The sequence below is a fragment of the Labrus bergylta genome, chromosome 4 (genome assembly GCF_963930695.1).
Source record: "Labrus bergylta chromosome 4, fLabBer1.1, whole genome shotgun sequence".
Taxonomy (NCBI): domain Eukaryota; kingdom Metazoa; phylum Chordata; class Actinopteri; order Labriformes; family Labridae; genus Labrus; species Labrus bergylta.
In genome coordinates, this window is record NC_089198.1 from 30,435,089 (window position 1) to 30,452,915 (window position 17,827).

Consider the following 17,827-nt stretch of genomic DNA (forward strand, 5'->3'; position numbering starts at 1 on the left):
AAAGACATTTAAAAAAAATCCTACATAGATGTCTAACTTTATCCATAGCCGGAGCGTAAATATACATGGAAATTATATCATCATGAAGGAGCTTGAATCAGGCCGCAGGTTAGGGGAGGGGGTCCTCTCAGTGAGTGAGGGGGGAGGTTTTTTTTTCCTTCAAGAGAGTCAAATTTCCCAACTCCGTGGATCTGAGAGTCACTCAGCTCTGAACTGAGAGAGGCTTTGTACTGAGAGAGAGAGAGAGGGAGAGAGAGAGAGAGAGAGAGCAAAGAGCAGTGTGACTTCAGGTCTGCACAGAGAGGCAGGGGGACCACGGAGTTTGCCGGAATTTCATCCCACACATGCACTTGGAGTTCATTTTCAAACTTTGGATTTTAATTCCGTTACGCGTAAAAATGTTTCCGGGGTAAGTCAATCACACATCATCTTTACAATAAATAAGCAGCAGAGTTGTTTTAAATTGACTCTTACAAAATTCATACCTTTAGGTCAATTACAACTCGGAGTATAGACCGACCTGTGATGCAGCCACATTTATTTTTGCACAACTTCTCCGTGCGTAAAGTGTGCAGACATTCATCCTCATTACTCGCACAATAAGCCACTTTCATTGAGTGCTATGAACCTTTTTTAAAGCATTTGAAACGTCAAATGAAAACTTGGTCAAACGTAACTACATTCATAATGTGAGTGCCGTGTCTCCTCAGGTGGTCTCGTGCCCTGCATCTCGCCCTGCTGTGCTCGCTGGCCTCTGCCCTGCAGGTTTTAGAAGGTAAGATTCACGCTGCTACAACACTGTCCTTACATTATATGAACCCACAGCTGGGGGAAATTTTGTATGAACAGTTTGCTATTGGCCCGACAGGTGCTTTATTAAAAGAGTAAAATTCCTCCTGTTGATGATAAATTCCTAACTCATCCTTAAGTCATCATGAAGTCTGCGCTATTGATGGACATGAAGCCAAATTCATTTTGTTATATTCATCATCTTCCTTTGTGTACTGTTGGCCGTATTGCCTGCAGACAGTCGTTTTGTCACATGAGGGGTCATTAAGTCAATGTAAAGCTTATAAAATCATCTGTTCTTTTTTACATTGAAGGTGAGTGTGTGATTGGTCAAGCAAAGCTCATAAAAAAGTCATTGCCATTCTGGATGCTTTGATTAGATTGAATCCTTATTACAAGTAGTCCAATGTGTGCTTATTTATAACATGTAATATGTTTGTCAGAAATAATTAGAATGATGTAGGCAGCAAAATAACAACAACGATTTTCAGTATCAATCGCTATATGGACTCTTTATTCATTTACTATCAAACAAAGGTGTTCCCCTGGAGTGATTCAGGAATAGATGATCGGGGATTTATGAGTGTTTGCAGATAAAAGCTCAAATGATTGGCACTTCTGACTAACTAGCTTCCTTTCTGTTGAAATGCAGCCAATGTTTTTTCAGACTATTAAATCATTCATTTTCAACAATAGTCTCTGAGCAGGTGAGTGATAGGTTAGCTAGCAGTAAGTTAGCAACAGTTGCTCAAACCTTACAGTGACAGCTGGCATTTGATCGTACAGATTTGATGTTCACAAGCTAGAAATGACTAATGGTTTATCTCTGCTTTAAAATGTTTTTCTTTTTATTTATGTATTAAAGTAAGGCATTGGCATTGTCATTCTGAAACACTTATCCTGGTACCTTTGGATATTTGAAGTCCCAGACTGTTTACTTTATAAACGTGAACGTTCAAATCATATCGGTTTACAATGTCTTAGTAGTAACAGAGATCTTTTTAAAGAGAAACCCTCTCATGTCAATATGTTTTATGAAACACAAGTTCTTCTCGTAAGCACTCCACTGAGGACCCACTGAACTTATTGAACCTCATACATGTATAACTTGTGTTTTCAATCAGACGGTAACATGCATAGTTAAGTCGAGGTACACCTATAGCATGATAAGTCCACTGGACTACTGTCCTCGTCCTTGTAATTGATTTATTGAGGGAAGTATTTCAGACTCCGCTATGGTTCGTTGGCGATATGACCCTTTCAGCTAATTACTATTAGACCTTTTTCTGCTTGACTTTATCACATCACACACCGAAACAATCAACCAAAAAGTAAGCAAGCGGCAAACTGGTTGTTTGTCGACTGCTCTAGCACTAAGTAGATATGCTGCACAGTATTTCTGATGTTCCACTTCAGGGTCAAAGCCTGACTAGGGAACTGTGGAGCATGCTCAGAAGCCTTGGCCAGTTTGGGTCTGATCACAGTACAAGAGTAAATCGACCTCAAACTATATTGTGTTAGTCAGGTTTATGATTAGAGTGCTGATCAGACCTACAGCAGGAAGTTACTCAATTAATTGTTCAGTTTGAGCCTTGACACCTGGTGTTAACTTAGGTCAGTTGTCCACACCTCCCTCATACATCCATTAGAAAACTCATTATGTGGGTCAGCCCACTCCCCTTTGATTTCCATTTTTACAATCCTGTTACTCCCTGCTGTGCTTCTCCTCCTATACAGCCCTGTAGGAGAGGGATGGTTTGTTTGTTTGATCGGCTTCCCTCTTTATCCTGTGTGTGTGTGTGTGTGTGTGTGTGTGTGTGTGTGTGCATTGAGTTAGCTGGAAGTAGCAGATGGGTCAAACGCTGCACCAGGGTGAGAAGTGTTTAGTTTGTGTGGTAATGCGTGAGGGGTTTCATCTGCACTACACTTGCCGTGTGTGTGTGTGTGCTCGAGACGACGTTGTTCACACGGTGCTTTTGAAGTGCGTTGTAGAGAACACACTTGTCCTCATGCCAGCTTAATGTCAGCTCGTGTAAGGAAGGCAGGTGGATGAATTTGAACAACCAACGGATTCAAACTAATTTATATTTTGAACATTGAAAAAAGCTCAGAAATAACTCATCCGGTTCCTGCAGGACGCTCTTTGTGTTCCTGTGCTCTCAAATGGAAAGGTTTGCGATGCTGTGGAGGAAACACAGCTCGTCATATTGTGGACTGCCACAGGCTTCACAGTTAGAGACTTTCTCGTGACTATAAGAAATCAGATGTTCTAATGCTGAACCACCTCTGGATATCAGAATGAGTGTGAGTCATCTTATTTTAACTTAACCTATTCATACAGAATGATTCTCCAATTTAAGATTAAGTTTATATTCAGTCCCAACATTAAGTGCTAATGCAAGACTGAGGGCACCTCTTGTACATAACATCGTGCAACACATGCATGGCTTTACGGGATAATGAAGCATGCTTAGTTTTTAAGACAGGCAGAGTCTGTGTATGTATTAGAGAATAGCAACGACAACATGACAGCAACTTTATTGACTTTGTGGTTTATCTTGAGTGGTTTAAGTCAAAAACAGCCAGAACACTCTGGGGTTTCTTGATAATGAAGGGGGAGGATCGATAATACTTCATGTCCAGGTCGTGTGTCAGGACTTGTGCTCGTGTATGAACATTACCGTGCCGAAGCACACCTCTTCTGTGCCAGGGCCAAGGATGGTTACCCTGCTCAAGCGCAGAACGGAACACTCACACACTAGTCAGACCAATTGGACTTTGGGAATCAAACTTGCTAAGGCACAGTACGGATTGCCTACTGTGAGTGCCCCCTTAACCTTTTTGAGAGTAGATATAGATACGACAAAGGAAGGGATTGGTTATGCTGTTTTGGGTATGTGAGTTCTAATGCTGCCTACATCCCCCTGGACACATGTATTTATACTCCTGTGTACTAGATTTACTGACTTTGGTAACTGTTTCAGAAACGTTTGACCATCAAACAAGATGTGCTTTCACACATGCACAAAACTCCAGAAAACATCCTGAAATTCTCGGGGAAACGCTTCATATTTGGGCATAAAATTCTTGCCAGCCCCACTGGAAAATATCCACTCAGACCCAATAAGCCGTTGTGTGGACAGAACAGTAAAAAATTCCCCACGAGCGAGGTTGAAGGGAGGGATATCGTTTATATCCTGCAATGACACAGGACCAAGGGGATCACGACAGTGCATGTGATGAAACCGCTTCATCATTTGTTTCTGTTCACCAGTATGTTCCTCTCCAAACTTTAGTTGATACTGTGAATAGCCTCAGACTCTGTTGCTTCGTCCACCATTTCTCCTGCTGTGGGGAACGTCTATCAACAGGCAACTCAGGAACATTTTGGGGAGCAGCCTGCCTGAATTTTTTTCTAGACATTAAAGGCTTATTTAAAACACTTTATGAGCATCCGACAAGCAGGTCGTCTGCATTAATTTCATCACAATCTTTTTTTCCTAACTTGTCACATGTTTAGTTTTCTATGTAAACCATACAAATATTTTACTTGCCAAACCCTTAACTTGCTCTTGACCATGCCACACTGTATGTCATGTTCAGACATTGTAAAGAGCAAAAAAATATAAACACATTGGCATTGGTCTGTGACTGAACAATCACAGTGAAAAAGCTTTTTTTGTTTGTTGTCCTGGGACATCAGTTTCTCTAGGACCAGTTTTAATGTGGATATGAAAAGGTCAAAAAGCTCCAGCAACACTTATAGTATGAAGATCCACTTTATTAGACCGACATGCTTTGGCTTGTGGGCTTCATCAGGGCCATTGTCCACACTGTCCTCCCAGCTCTTAACATCACTTTTCTGTATTTAGTTTGTTTAGTTTGACAGTTTCAGAGAACATATTGTGAGGTTGTCTTAATGTTTAAAACTTGGAAACTTTTGCATCACCATATGTTTTAAAATGATACAATCTCTGTTATTTTAATGATTGATATTATCGAAAAGTACTGTAGCTTTAAGAAAAATCACATCTATTTCATAAGACATGTGCTCTGAACGCCTAATTTGGAAAAATACATTTACAAAATTGTGGTCCTGAAACATTGCCAAAGAATTTGTTCAATTAAGTCAGTGTGCAGGAGTTTGCCTGGGATTTTTTTATTAATTAACAAGAAATGACCAAACAATGGGTGCCAAGGACTTCTTTTTTTGTTGCCATTGCATTGACCATTGGATTCATTCGATTTTTGTCTGATATTTAAGTTTAAAATTCTGTCATTGGGACAACCATACTACATTCTTGTCTCCCAATATACACCACAACTTCCCCATGACCCCCCAAAAAAAGCTCAGACTCCTTTCAGCTATGGGACCTTCACTTTCCATTTAGCGTTGGTTGAGTTGCTCTGAAAGGATTTCATGTTTAGCCAATATAAATGATTATGAGGTGAGCCCAGTAGGAGTCTGTTTTGGACGGAGGACATTCCCATGTACGCTCAAATATTGTCACATACAGTTATGGTTTTATATCCAGGACATCGGCTTTTTCTGCCGTTAGAAACCTGTTTTCTGTCACTTCCATTTACCAAAAATCCCCCTTTTTTTAGTTCTACCTGTAAGCCTTTCCACTGCCTTCCCTCTTCATCTTTTTTTGGTCCCTATATTTTACTGGAATAAAAACTTGAGTGAGCTCCGATGATTGTTTTATGAGTCTTCAAACCGGGTCTAAATGTCTCCAGTATATGAGCGGACTGAGCGGCTGGGCTGCAGCGGCGTCCTGTCTGGAATGTGCTCACTGAGCCACAGTGACTTTGATTTGAACACAGCTGGGCACAATGGGCCAACTGTAAAAGGTGTCATTGCTTTATGTGTGTAACGGTCAGCCCCGTTGGATTTTGATGGGAGAAAAAACAGTCAGTGGAAAGTTGAGAATAAGAATGGCTGTTTCTTTCAGAGTCATTTGACTTTCAGTTGGAAACAGTTTCATGTTTTCCATGATGTGATGCTCACAGAGATGATGTAGCTCTCTCACTTTGGTTGCCATTAGTGTGCACAGGAAAAGAGTCTGCGTTATGAATCACAATGAGGAGAGAAAAAGCTGCTGTGATGTGACGGACACATTTGAACAAAAAGACCAACCTGGTGATTTTTAGGAGGAAATCTCAGATTCAAAGCTCTTACTGTAATGGGAATTTTTTTTACAAAGGACACATTGAAATGTCACTTGTGTTTTGTTGTTGTATGGTGACGCCGTTTCCATAGCTACTGTATAAAAAGTTGTCGATGACTCATGATTATTGTGTATTTGTTCTGTGCTGTCGATGCTTTGAGGCGGGACACATACAAAGAAAGTCTTTTTACTGAACTTGAGAACATAAACTTCCACTACTTGAACATCGTGTTTTCATGCAACAACCGTCTGTTTATGTATATGGCCTTTGTTCAACACATGCGTCGTAGCAGATGACTCTTTTTTTAGTTTTTCATCATAACTTCAAAGTCTACTCAACAGAATTGTATTTAATGAAAACTAAACAAATACAAAAAGCAGTCACAGAAGCACTCGGCTGAAAGTCATCACTTCACAGGGTAGACATGTTGAACCGAAACACTGGTCTTGTTTCCATTAACTGATGCAGGTTTCCATTTTGACTTTTAAACAGAACTTAGCTGTTCACCCTTTTTTTGACAGGCATGTTTTTTTGCTATGCAGTGAAAAAGACATGTCATATAGATGTGGGTCATTTTGGTCATCAGTTTGTCTGAAAACCAAACTAAACTTGTGTTGACTCTCCTCACACATCTCCTCTGCCTCGACACTGCCCCTACCTGTCATGCGTAAACTGCATCACGTGTCCGCACACAGGAAATATGAGATGGTGTGTGTTGTAGTTCATGAGTGTATCTATACCACATCACACACACTTTTCTACCGTCTGTTAGTGTCTCTCTACTTCTGATCCACACTTCCACATGAACTCCTATCATCAGAGGCAACTTGCTGCATCTACTATCTGTCAGCCCATAACCAGCCACAGCATCTAGACACTGTCCTCTGTTAATATAATCTAATTAATGACATGACATCAGACAGTAATTAGTTTGCAGATTCTCCATAATCTCTTGACAGAGCCAGGTCCTCAAATTCTTGAACAGGGACCAGACCTATTCTGTGTGAGCCTGCATGTGGCAACGCACATTTCTGAATCCGTTGCTGCAATCTGCCCACATGAAATCTGTGTAATGTCCCAGTTAGCTGATGTGTAAATGGAGCATGTAATTGTCTGGAGCGTTTTCATTGTGAGAGTCGGCATTAAGCGTTCGATTGCTTTAAACTCTCTCTGCTCACCTGCATGCTGCTTTCTTTAGTGGTATTAAAGACACATTTAGTAGAGAAATCAATGCAGACGGCGTCATAATGACAGACAAGCACTTCTCTACCTCCTGCACGCTCTAATCAAGTACTAACCCTCTCCTGAACCAGATTTGTTTTTAGTGGTTTAGTATCAATCCATGTCCAGTGAATCAATATCTAACTCCAACACAATATCTGCAGAGCACTCACTTTGATAATGGTCCAGATTAAAGTCTGGAAGCATGCGTTGAGTGCGTGATGAAGCTCACATCCAGCAGAGTTTCTCTACTTTACACCGCGGGCTGTTACGACACTCCAATAGGAAAAAATAGAATCAGACGGATTTTGTCGCTGCTGCTTGCAACTTAGGACAGGCCGTAATCATCCTGTACTCTATAACCAGGCTAGACTCCTCTCTGAAGCATCCCAGTATTTTGAGTTGTGACAGCGTGTCCGACGCTCGCCATCTCCTGCTGTGAGATACATGTGTGAAAGGAAAATTCTGATAATGTTAGAACCTGAATATACCCTGAAGATGTACAAGTAAAAGTTATGTTAAAAATGTCAGAGGTTCATGTAAAAAGGGGCTATTCTGACCATGTATCTGTCTTTTTTAAATTATGTTTTAAATGTTTTGAGTGTCTTACTGCTCCGATATTTAGCGCAGGAAGTCCAACATCATTTCCACCTCCTCATTTTGAGGTAACCTTCAGTAAACGGGCCGAGTTTGAAGGGAAAGGTTGAAAGCACACTGTTCTTCTGTGTGAGCGTTTATGCCCAGGTATGCTTTGAATGTTTGGGTCAGAGTCTGCGGCTGCTGAAATGACCACCATTTGGCTGTTTGTGCTCCGAGGGCACTCTTTAACACAAACACACACTCTCCCTTTAAGGACACAGCCTTCTGTAGCAAACACTTAATCACTGACTGCATCTCTGAACATACAGTATGTTATGACCTTTGACCTGTCCACTAGGGGCTGCCTAAACCTCCCACATATTTTAATTTCCTGTGTAATAAAACATTAAATTAACTGTAGTCCTTAATTCATCTGACCCCTGACTTCCTGAAGCAGCTTGTTATTTCAACCAAACTTAATATCATGTTTTTATTCACTGGGTCATCAATACTCCACAAACATGAACCCAAAAGCGTGTCCCTGTTTCATCAAACCTCTGGTTAAAGTAATGACACATTCTGATTGAAGTCCTCCACCAATCACCCACTCTGTTTGGATCTGTGTTTGACATACTGTGTTATTCTTGTTCTTTTACTCGTCACCTTTGGAAGCAGTTTCCTTCACTTAGCCTCTCTCCTATCACGAGGTCTCATCGATGTGCTGCTGAGTGTCGGCTCCTCGGTCTCTGTTAGGTCGTCTGTACTCCTCACATGTGACAGTGAATCACCACAGCGTTAGAGGTCAACATACCTGTGAAAAATATTCAAAGACAAAGATGCTGGCTGAATTAAAACATATGTTTAACACCCGATTCAAGGAATTTGAATTGGGAATTTGACTTTGAATAACTGCCTTTTGATTCTATGCCTTTGGTGAAATGTGTTATATTTACATATATATATAATACATGTTTTTTTTACCGTCAAATACAGTTCAGGTAAATCCTTAACTCAAGGAATTCATTCAGGTGTGCATGGGCTCTCATATATTAGCATGAGGGAGAAATGGAATAGAGAAAAATAAGGGAATAATAATAATAAAGTATAAACAATATGAAATACGCTCATCAGTCAGACATAAATGAGAAATACAATAATTCAAAATGCACAGAGTATCAAAGCTGAGGGGTTGACGTTAAGATTCGCAGTAAAGAAAAAAAGATAAATACTGAGGTGATGCTGACGGTGATAAGTTGATGAGTTCTTGTTTCCTATAATAATGTGGACGTGAAAGAAGTCCAGGGTCAGACAGAGTGATTAAGATGCTCAACAGATTGACCTTTTTCTGCATGTAAACCTTCAACTGTTCAAATCTGCTCTGTCATTATAGAAGGTTGTAAGTGACACTAGTGTTGTAGTGAAGAAGACCACACTGACCAAGACCAAGACATACCCGAGAACAGAGTGCCCCAAGACCGAGACAAGACCAAGACGTGTAGGGGTCGAGGCCAAGTCAAGACCAAGACCATAAATATCGCTGAAAAATCATCATCTTATATGCAGCAGGCGTGTCACTCACTTAGACCGAAACACTGGGAAGGTTGTCGCCGTTACTGGGGGATAAAAATAAAATTATGAATGAATTAAAGTGATTTATTCTTTTAGAAAGATATTTTGTATTAGACATTTTCCTTCTAATTGTTGTCTTAATCGATCTTGATTTAAAATCGGGGTCCACCCAGTCTGAGACCGAGACAAGACCGAGTTAAAACCCACTTTGGATTCTCAGACGAGACCGAGACCTTTAAAAAAGTCGTCTCCTGACGAGTCTTCAGACCAAGATGACACACAACAAAAATAGGAAAGAAACAAAACACTGCACGGCATTTGACATCAGCAGTTCTGAACAATAGTGAATTTTGTTGTGCTGCTTCAGTGGGCGGATGTCAATAGGAAGCTCTCTGCCAGCGGGGCTGTGGAAGGAACATGAGATAATATTTTCCTGTCACATCTTTCTGAAGGTTTTCTTTCATTCTGCACAATCTGCATCAAATGCCATGGTTATCAAATACAAACAGCGATGACATCATCGACCTGCTGGACTTCCTTCGCTCCTCTACTGACACGGCCCCTAAAACCCCTCACTGAGCCATGAATGCTGTAGTTTGTCATGTCAATGGAGCTGTGTGCGAGAGTCACACCTACACACAAAGACAACAACACACACTTTCTGCAGGGTCGCATGTGATAAAGAATCCCCCCCCCCCATCACTGTGCCTCCCTCGTTCTTCATTAACATTTGTATTGGAGGAGGAGAGGAGCCGACGCGAGAAGCTCTGAGAAGTTGTTTGCTCTGAGTACAACACTTGCAGCTGAGCAAACACCGCCGACACCCACACACACACACACAAACACACACACTACAAGACACATTCAGACTCCCGTGCTGGATGCATAATCAGGACATTAGCGGATGTAAATAGTTGGGACACTTGTATCTATGATACCAGATATTTGAAGGAACTGATCACTGACAAGCTTGGTTGGTTCAATACAAACACTTTGACCTTCAATGACCTCTCTCTGGCTTCACTTTAACACTCATTGGAGAATTGTAAAATTTAAATATACATTTTAAATATTAAATTTAAACTAAAGTTTAAAAATTGATACACATTTTTTGAAACTCGAAACACGTGGAGCAAAACTACAGCCCAGATTTTCCTGACTATACGCACATCCTCAGCCTCACACTTTTTGTATAACACCAAACACACTTCTCACTCATCCTTCAAAACTTTCAGCCTGTGTGTTCATTTCTTAACATCGTCGCAGAAATACCAACCAATCACCTGAACTTAGAGTGTATATGTGAAGAAAGCTGTAACCAATCAGATCACACAGAAAGCAGAGCTTGAGCATCAGACACAGGAGTCAAGTTTGCTCTTTGGTGTACAAAATAAAGGAGGATAATTTTAGACAAAGAGAAAGATGAGGTGGAGAAGAAAGAGGCAGAGAAGCCAGAGACATTGGCTGTTTTCAAAACCGCCTACTGCAGCAGGGGCGTATCCAGAGGGGTGACACGGGCCCCTAGAAATTTGATTGGCCTCCCCAAAAATCGTTGACTGTGATTGGCTATAAGCCCTTGTCAGAGGCAGAGATGTCTCAGGACCAAAACATTGCATGTTACTGTACACGAGTTTGCCTGCACTTTTTAAAGCACTTTAAATTGTGACTTTGAACAAACATCTTTTTGTGTCATTAAAAGTTAAGCTTGTGAGATGATATGAGATGAGATTCAACTTTATTGTCATTACACATATACAAGTATAGAGTAACGAAATGAGGTTTGGCATCTCACCAGAAGTGCAAATAAGCAGAAAGTGCAAGAGTCTGTGCTATGTACAGTAATTGAGTGCAAGAGTCTGTGCTATGTACAGTAATTCTGTGCTATGTACAGTAATTGCAAAATTTACAGATGTAGACAAAGAAAGTGAATTATTAGGTAAATCTGGATGGCTGGATTAATGGGATGCAATAAATATAAATAAATGCTATAAATAAGTAATGCTACAAAATAAGTGTGTTTTTAGGATTATAATATACAGATTAAGATGCAGTGAGCATGCTATACTAATAATATACAGATTAAGATGCAGTGAGCATGCTATACTAATAATATACAGATTAAGGTGCAGTGAGCATGCTATACTAATAATATACAGATTAAGATGCAGTGAGCATGTTATACAAGTTTACAGATAATTTAAAGAATATGAACATACTATAATACAATAATACAGATGGATGAGAGGTATGTATTGTATTGCCATTATGAAAGTAGATATTATTAGTGAGGTTAGAAACGGTAAATAATTGATTTTTATTTGTGTGTTTCTGCGCACATGACACTTCAGGCCACACCTGCATAAGCCCGTGCCCCAGTTGGGCCACCCCAGTGGAAAAAGTCTGGACACGCCCCTGTACTGCAGTACATAGTATTATCAAAAGCCAACAGTAGTATGTAGTATGACTCGTCAGTCGGTGGTTATTTTGCAGTATGCCAGGCTGGGCTAAGCTTGTTCCTGTCTTAGAATGAAGAAGTAAACAACAGCCCAGCTGACAGCAAACACAGCTACAGTGTAGCATCCACTGACAGTCTGAACAAGCTGACAAGTGATTCATTTAGATTTTCATTATTTTGAATCATAAATGATAATCTGTGTTATCTTTGGGTGGTTTGGTGAGATTGTGATTATTTCCCTTGTTACGATGACCTTTTCTGTCCATCATTTCAACCTCTGACCTGTGGCTTTGCATTGTGGGAAACAATATGAGAGGGAGACTGTTCTGATGCCTACTGTAGATTTTTTCGGCATTAGTAGGACATCCGGGTGTTTTTGGCGTACTGTTTGTATTTGTTTGTATACTGCATACTCAATTTTTGCCAAATCAGTACATAGATCTGGTTTATTAGGCGGTTTCATAAACAGCTGTTATCTTCATTGCCTCTGTTTACATATTCACTGCATGCTACAAATGAAAAAGGCCAGAGACACACAGTCATAGTGTTTTTATACTGAGTACAATGATTAGAAAAGAAGAAATGTTCAAAGTGTTTTTGATGAAGCACAGCCGTGTGTAAAGTATTGAAGCTGAAAGGTGTCATTTTTAGAAGAGTTTGTACAGTTTGTGATGTAGTGTTTCTTCATGTGTGAGGTTTTGACAAATAGGGCCCTGAGTTTAAACGCAATATGTCATTAATATCTATGATTTTATTTAAAATCTAAATGTTGGCATATAGAGCAACATGTTTTAGGATGTGAGTTGGACAAAGAGTTTAGGGATCCAAGGACTTAAAACAAAACCAAAACCTTGAAAATTCATTCCGAAATAAATTTTCCAAAAGCACCAGATAAGATTTTAAGGTCATTTCAGGCGTCTTGTTTGTCTGTCTTTTTTTTTTTTTAACCTCAACGTCCCTCTGAGTCCAGCTGCAACACTTATCCCAGCATGCACTTGCTGTGAAAAAAAAGTAAAACTCACTGCTCCGCTGCACACTGGACGACCTCGTTCTCCGTGTCTCAGTGGGGCAGCCACACTCGATGTAATGGAAACTGTCTCTCTGCAGATGTCCACCTCCGACCTCCAAACATCCCCACACAATGCATTCTTTTATCTGGAATATGATGTAGGCCTTTACAGTGTGGCATGGAGCGGACCAGTGTGTGTGTGTGTGTGTGTGTGTGTGTGTGTGTGTGTGTGTGTGTGTGTACATATGTGTGTACATATGTGTGTGTGAGAAAAGGTTCAGAAGTTCATCTGAAGTGTTAGTCAAGTCACTTGGTTTTGTCTTAATGAGATTATAAAGCCGATAAGCAGCCAGTAAACCATTAAAACGATTAGCTGTCATGTTATTGAGCGAATTCTGCAATCACATGACACAAACAATTAGACTTATCCTACTTCATTTAAGAACTGCAATAATGTAAAGATTTAACTAACAAACCAATGCTTAACACTAGGTGGATGACTTTCTTTCTGTTTACATTTTTCTTAAAGATGAGCTGATGCGTATCTAAATCTTCATAATTAAATGGGATACATTACTTTGACACGGTTGCATTTAGTGACAATGAGCTGTAACTTCAGTCTTGAATAAATTAAACGAAAGCAGAGGTGAAAAATCCTACATGTGTTGAGGGTCCACTTAAGTCTGGCTGCTGAAGCCCCAGAACTCGCACACACACCACATTCAAACAAGCCTGTATTTACAGCAGAAATGAACATGTTTACAGCCTGGTAACAAAAAACTGTTTTTGGTTTGATTAGTTATTGTCCTCATGTGCACACACTGTACGGGGGGGTTCTCATATTTCATCGTTTTTTTGATTTTATGAACCATTCAATTTCAAATAATTAGCCGTGTAGCTGACCAGACTCTCGACACAGGTGTGGGAAAGCCCCTTCTTGATCATGCCGCTGTAGTATCCCTGCTCCCCTGTGACGTCTCGCTCTCACTATGAATGTCACAGATCTGTAATGTGGGGACGACGTGATCCCACCCCTGTGCCACCATCGGAGGTAGTAACAGAGACGTAAAAAGGACGAGATGGGATCGACGGGGCTGACTGGAGAGAGCAGCGCTGTGTGGGTACATGTGGAGTTTGTGTGTGTGTGGAGATCCTGCTGTTACTCTACGCACCAAGGATCGATGCAGATGTAGACAGACTTTATGACGTTGGAGATTTGTTATGGCTCTGTTGTGGAAACTCTGAAAAGGGCTACACACACACGCACGCACGCACGCACGCACGCACACACACACACACACTATATTACATTATACCCTGTTATGTGTCCTACCACTTTGTTCTGTCATATGTAAAGGGGGGAGGTAAAACCCTTTGGAGGTGCATAATGGAGTGTCCCCATGAACAAGAGTATCTAACTGCCTTCTTGTGAAGTTTTCCCGACTCTAATGGGATAGAACCAACAATGACAATACAGAAAGGCGATGGGATGAATTTGATTGGACGTTGAAAAGTGGCCATATCTAGCTAGCAGTTTGAAACTCATAGCTCCTGCGCACTGCACGGTAATTTACAGTTATGGGGGAGGGACATATAAATTAGACAAAGCTATTTAATTGGTTAAAAATAAGTTAACACCCCAGAGTGCAGGATGAGCCATCAGACATTGGAAACCTTTTACAGGAAGAGAAAATACAATTAGTTTGATGCTAAAATACTCAGATAGGCTAATGATTTATTGAAATATATGTGGCAGATAATGACAGATAAAAAACTGGGGAAATGTATTTTTATTTAATGGGAATAACTCCGTTATTTGGGTTTCACATTGATCGTCTCTGACTTTTGTTTTTGTCTGATACAGGTAACTTTATCTGTCAAAAACCCAGAAGGTAAGGTTTTAAAATCAAGACACTTATATGGTATGTAGGTTTAAGTTGAGCTCTCGTTTCTCCTCAGTTTTAAGGTGTCTTAAAGAAGCAGAATGTAGCTCTGAAGTTGTAATGATGCCTGTGAGTGTCCATCTAGAGGCCTTTATCAAGGGGATGAGGACCAAACAGAAGCAAACTTTTACCTAGAAGAAAAAAACAAGTAGTTTCTTCTCCTCTCTGTTATCTTGTTAGCACAATTAACTCAGTAACATTCAGATCAGTGAACGATAACGAGAGCTAGATACATTTGCACCACATTCCTGACATGTCTAGTCAGCTGGGTTTCTAGCTGAGGTCGTGCTGTGTGGCTACATGAGTCCTGTTATGTAATTGACTGTTCATCTCCCAAGTTAGTGATGCAAGCTTTCACCATTTCACTCAGGTCTTCAATTGTTTTCAAACTAAGACTAGACGGGTCAGTTTGTATCTGATGATCTAATCTTTGGGACTGGCCTGGTTTTCTTTTAAGGGGTTCTAGCAGTTTGACACCCATCCATACTTGAGTAGTGGTTTAAATGGCAAATTACTTTTTTTCTTCATAGTTTAAAAATGAAACTAGAACAATTTGGGGCCAAAGTAAGAAAGGGATTTTAATTAGACTTTGTATTAATGCCCGTGTTACCAGACCTGTCCACTCTTTTTTTCATTCTTTTCCTCCTTGAAAGCACATCAGATCATTTAAAGTCAGTTCAAAGTAACTCTGAACTAAACTTTTTTTTGTTTCAGGTAGGCATGGATCTAAGACATGAACTTTAAATTTCACATGACAAATCACTACCTTATTTTGCACTTATTCTTTATTGTCTGTTTCATCATTTTTTACAGTGTCTCTCAATGTAACATATGACATGTTCGCCAAGCTATACTTGCAATAAAGCAAAAAAAATACTTGTACATGACAACATGTACAACACGCAGACAAGATGTCTACATTACTTCAGTAGTGTCGGCTAAAACTGTAGCTGTCTGTCATCAGTGAGTTCTTGTCTGGTATTTATTTTGTTGGACGAAAAACCAGCAAGAACAAAACATGATTCATCAGTCAGCACGATGCAATCTTAACCTTATAGCTATTACATGCTCTGATGGCTTTTAGAGTGGCACACACACACTCACACATACACACACAGCAACATTGTGTGTGGATAAATCTGTGCACACTCATTTACCTCTTCATTGGCTTTGTTGACACTCTGTATCCGCCCTTTTCACACATAAACTCCTGACACTTTCTAAATCATTTCAGGACCTGAGATTCCACAGAATTAGTTTTCAGGGGTGCAGTGAATGTGTGAAAGTGACTTATATCTGTGTGTGTTTGGGTGTGTGTGGGCAGTTCGGTTGTTTGGGTTAATCCTTCCCTCAGGTCAAACTCTCCTTCTGATAACCTCTCTGACTCCCAGTGTTCTCCTGTTGTTTGTTCTCCTCTCTTCTTCTTCTTTTCCTCCCTCGGAGCTACAGGAAGCCCTCTCTCTGTGTGCCTGCCCTCCCTCTCTCTCTCTGCACATTCTCCCCCTCTTTTCCCCAAACTTAAAATTAGTTTGTCACAAAACATTTTTATTTGGCATTCCTAAAACGTTATACTGGGGCCATCTCTAAAAATAACAGGGATAACAATGCCTCTACTGACGTTACGCCCACTCATGCTCTGAATGTAAGAATATTCCCACTCATGCTCCTCAGAGGAGCATGAGTGGGAATATTCTTACATTCAGAAATTCCTGCAGCCAGAGTTTAATGGTTTACCTTCTTATATCCACACAAGGTGTTGTCTCTGGTCACACCGAGTCGTCGCCCTGCAGGTAGCTCCTTTGTCCTCACAGAGGTTGGAGGTTCAAAGAGTGGGAGAGTCTGTGTGTGTCTGTGCATGTGCACGTCTAACATCGTCCCTGACATTCCGGGCATTTTTTATGTCTCCCTCCTGCCGTCCGGGACACAAAGACGATTAAATCGGACGGACAGGCAGGTCCCGTCCCTCTCATGCAATCAGCAGTGAACCTTTGCTGAGTGCAGAGTCACAGAGAGGATGTGCTGCTGCCCCTCAGTGATGAAGACCAAAATTACAAGTCTATCTGACCAACCCACACTTCCATGTCACAGAATCAGGCATGCTTATGAATTTTCAAAGTACATTTTTTGCAGTTACAAAAGTTGAGACCGAATTTCGACAGCCATATGGCAAAATGCCAGACTGAATAATAATAATAAAAATACATTTTATTTATATATTGAACCACTCTCCAAAGTAAAAAAAAAAAAAAAAAAAAGAAGTGCTGCAAAAAGCCGAAAACAATTGCATTCAAATCAAACTCACACATCTTTAGGAAAAAGCTGCAAATAGACAAACCCTGCTAATCCAGCCTTCTCTATGGAAGTTCTCCAGGCCTGTGGGGGCCCTCGTTGGTAGTGTTTATTATTAACAAGAGAGAGTGAGGGAGACCAGGTACTCAGTGTTTTGTTTAAATAGAATAGTTGCGTGTAGTTTGACGACAGAGAGTAATGCCAAGGTTACAGCAACTAGGAGATTTAAGTGGGTCCGGCTTGGACTCTGACTCTGGGGTTGAGACCACTGAGAAGGGGTTGCCCCTGGATCCCTGCGGCAATCACTTCAAAGTCATAAAATATGCATGCTACTTAGTTAGATTTTCAATAGTTTACTAATGATTTCTGTTAAAAAAAACATTTTAGAAAACTTTACCATAAAACTTTTAATAAAAGCCCATCCCCATGTTAAAGCCCAGTCCCTATCATCCTGGTGTTGCTGCATGTTCTGACAAATAAAAGAAAGTCTCAGTTAGAGTCCCCTCTACAATCACTGTTGATTTGTTTATGGATCTAAAACATATGAACGAGGGTGTCTCCCCCCCCCCCCCCCCCCTTTCTGGTGTAAATTTACAACTTCATAGTTTTTCCCATCTTCGCTGTGCACGAGTTTTATTTGACAATTAATAAAGGCCTGTCTCATATTGTCGCTTGCCCCGAATAAAGGCAGGCTCAACTTACAGGCTGAAGTAAATAAAAGTCTGGGCTGTTAATTGAAGTGTTACAGTTGTTTGGTTGCTCACCTCAGATTTTAGTTGCTGACTTTTTCCTTGCTTCCTT

At 40.5% G+C, this 17,827-nt stretch overlaps 1 protein-coding gene across 1 annotated transcript in view; it reads left to right on the plus strand.

The window, feature by feature from the left end:
* The first annotated feature begins 221 nt into the window (after nt 1–221).
* col15a1b (collagen, type XV, alpha 1b) overlaps nt 222–17,827 on the plus strand; it is a 72,625-nt gene continuing 55,019 nt past the window's right edge. The window contains exons 1-2 of the mRNA XM_065954361.1: nt 222–409; nt 711–775. Of these exons, the coding sequence (XP_065810433.1) occupies nt 345–409; nt 711–775 (130 nt within the window). The 5' untranslated portion in view covers nt 222–344. The remainder of the gene's footprint in view (nt 410–710; nt 776–17,827) is intronic.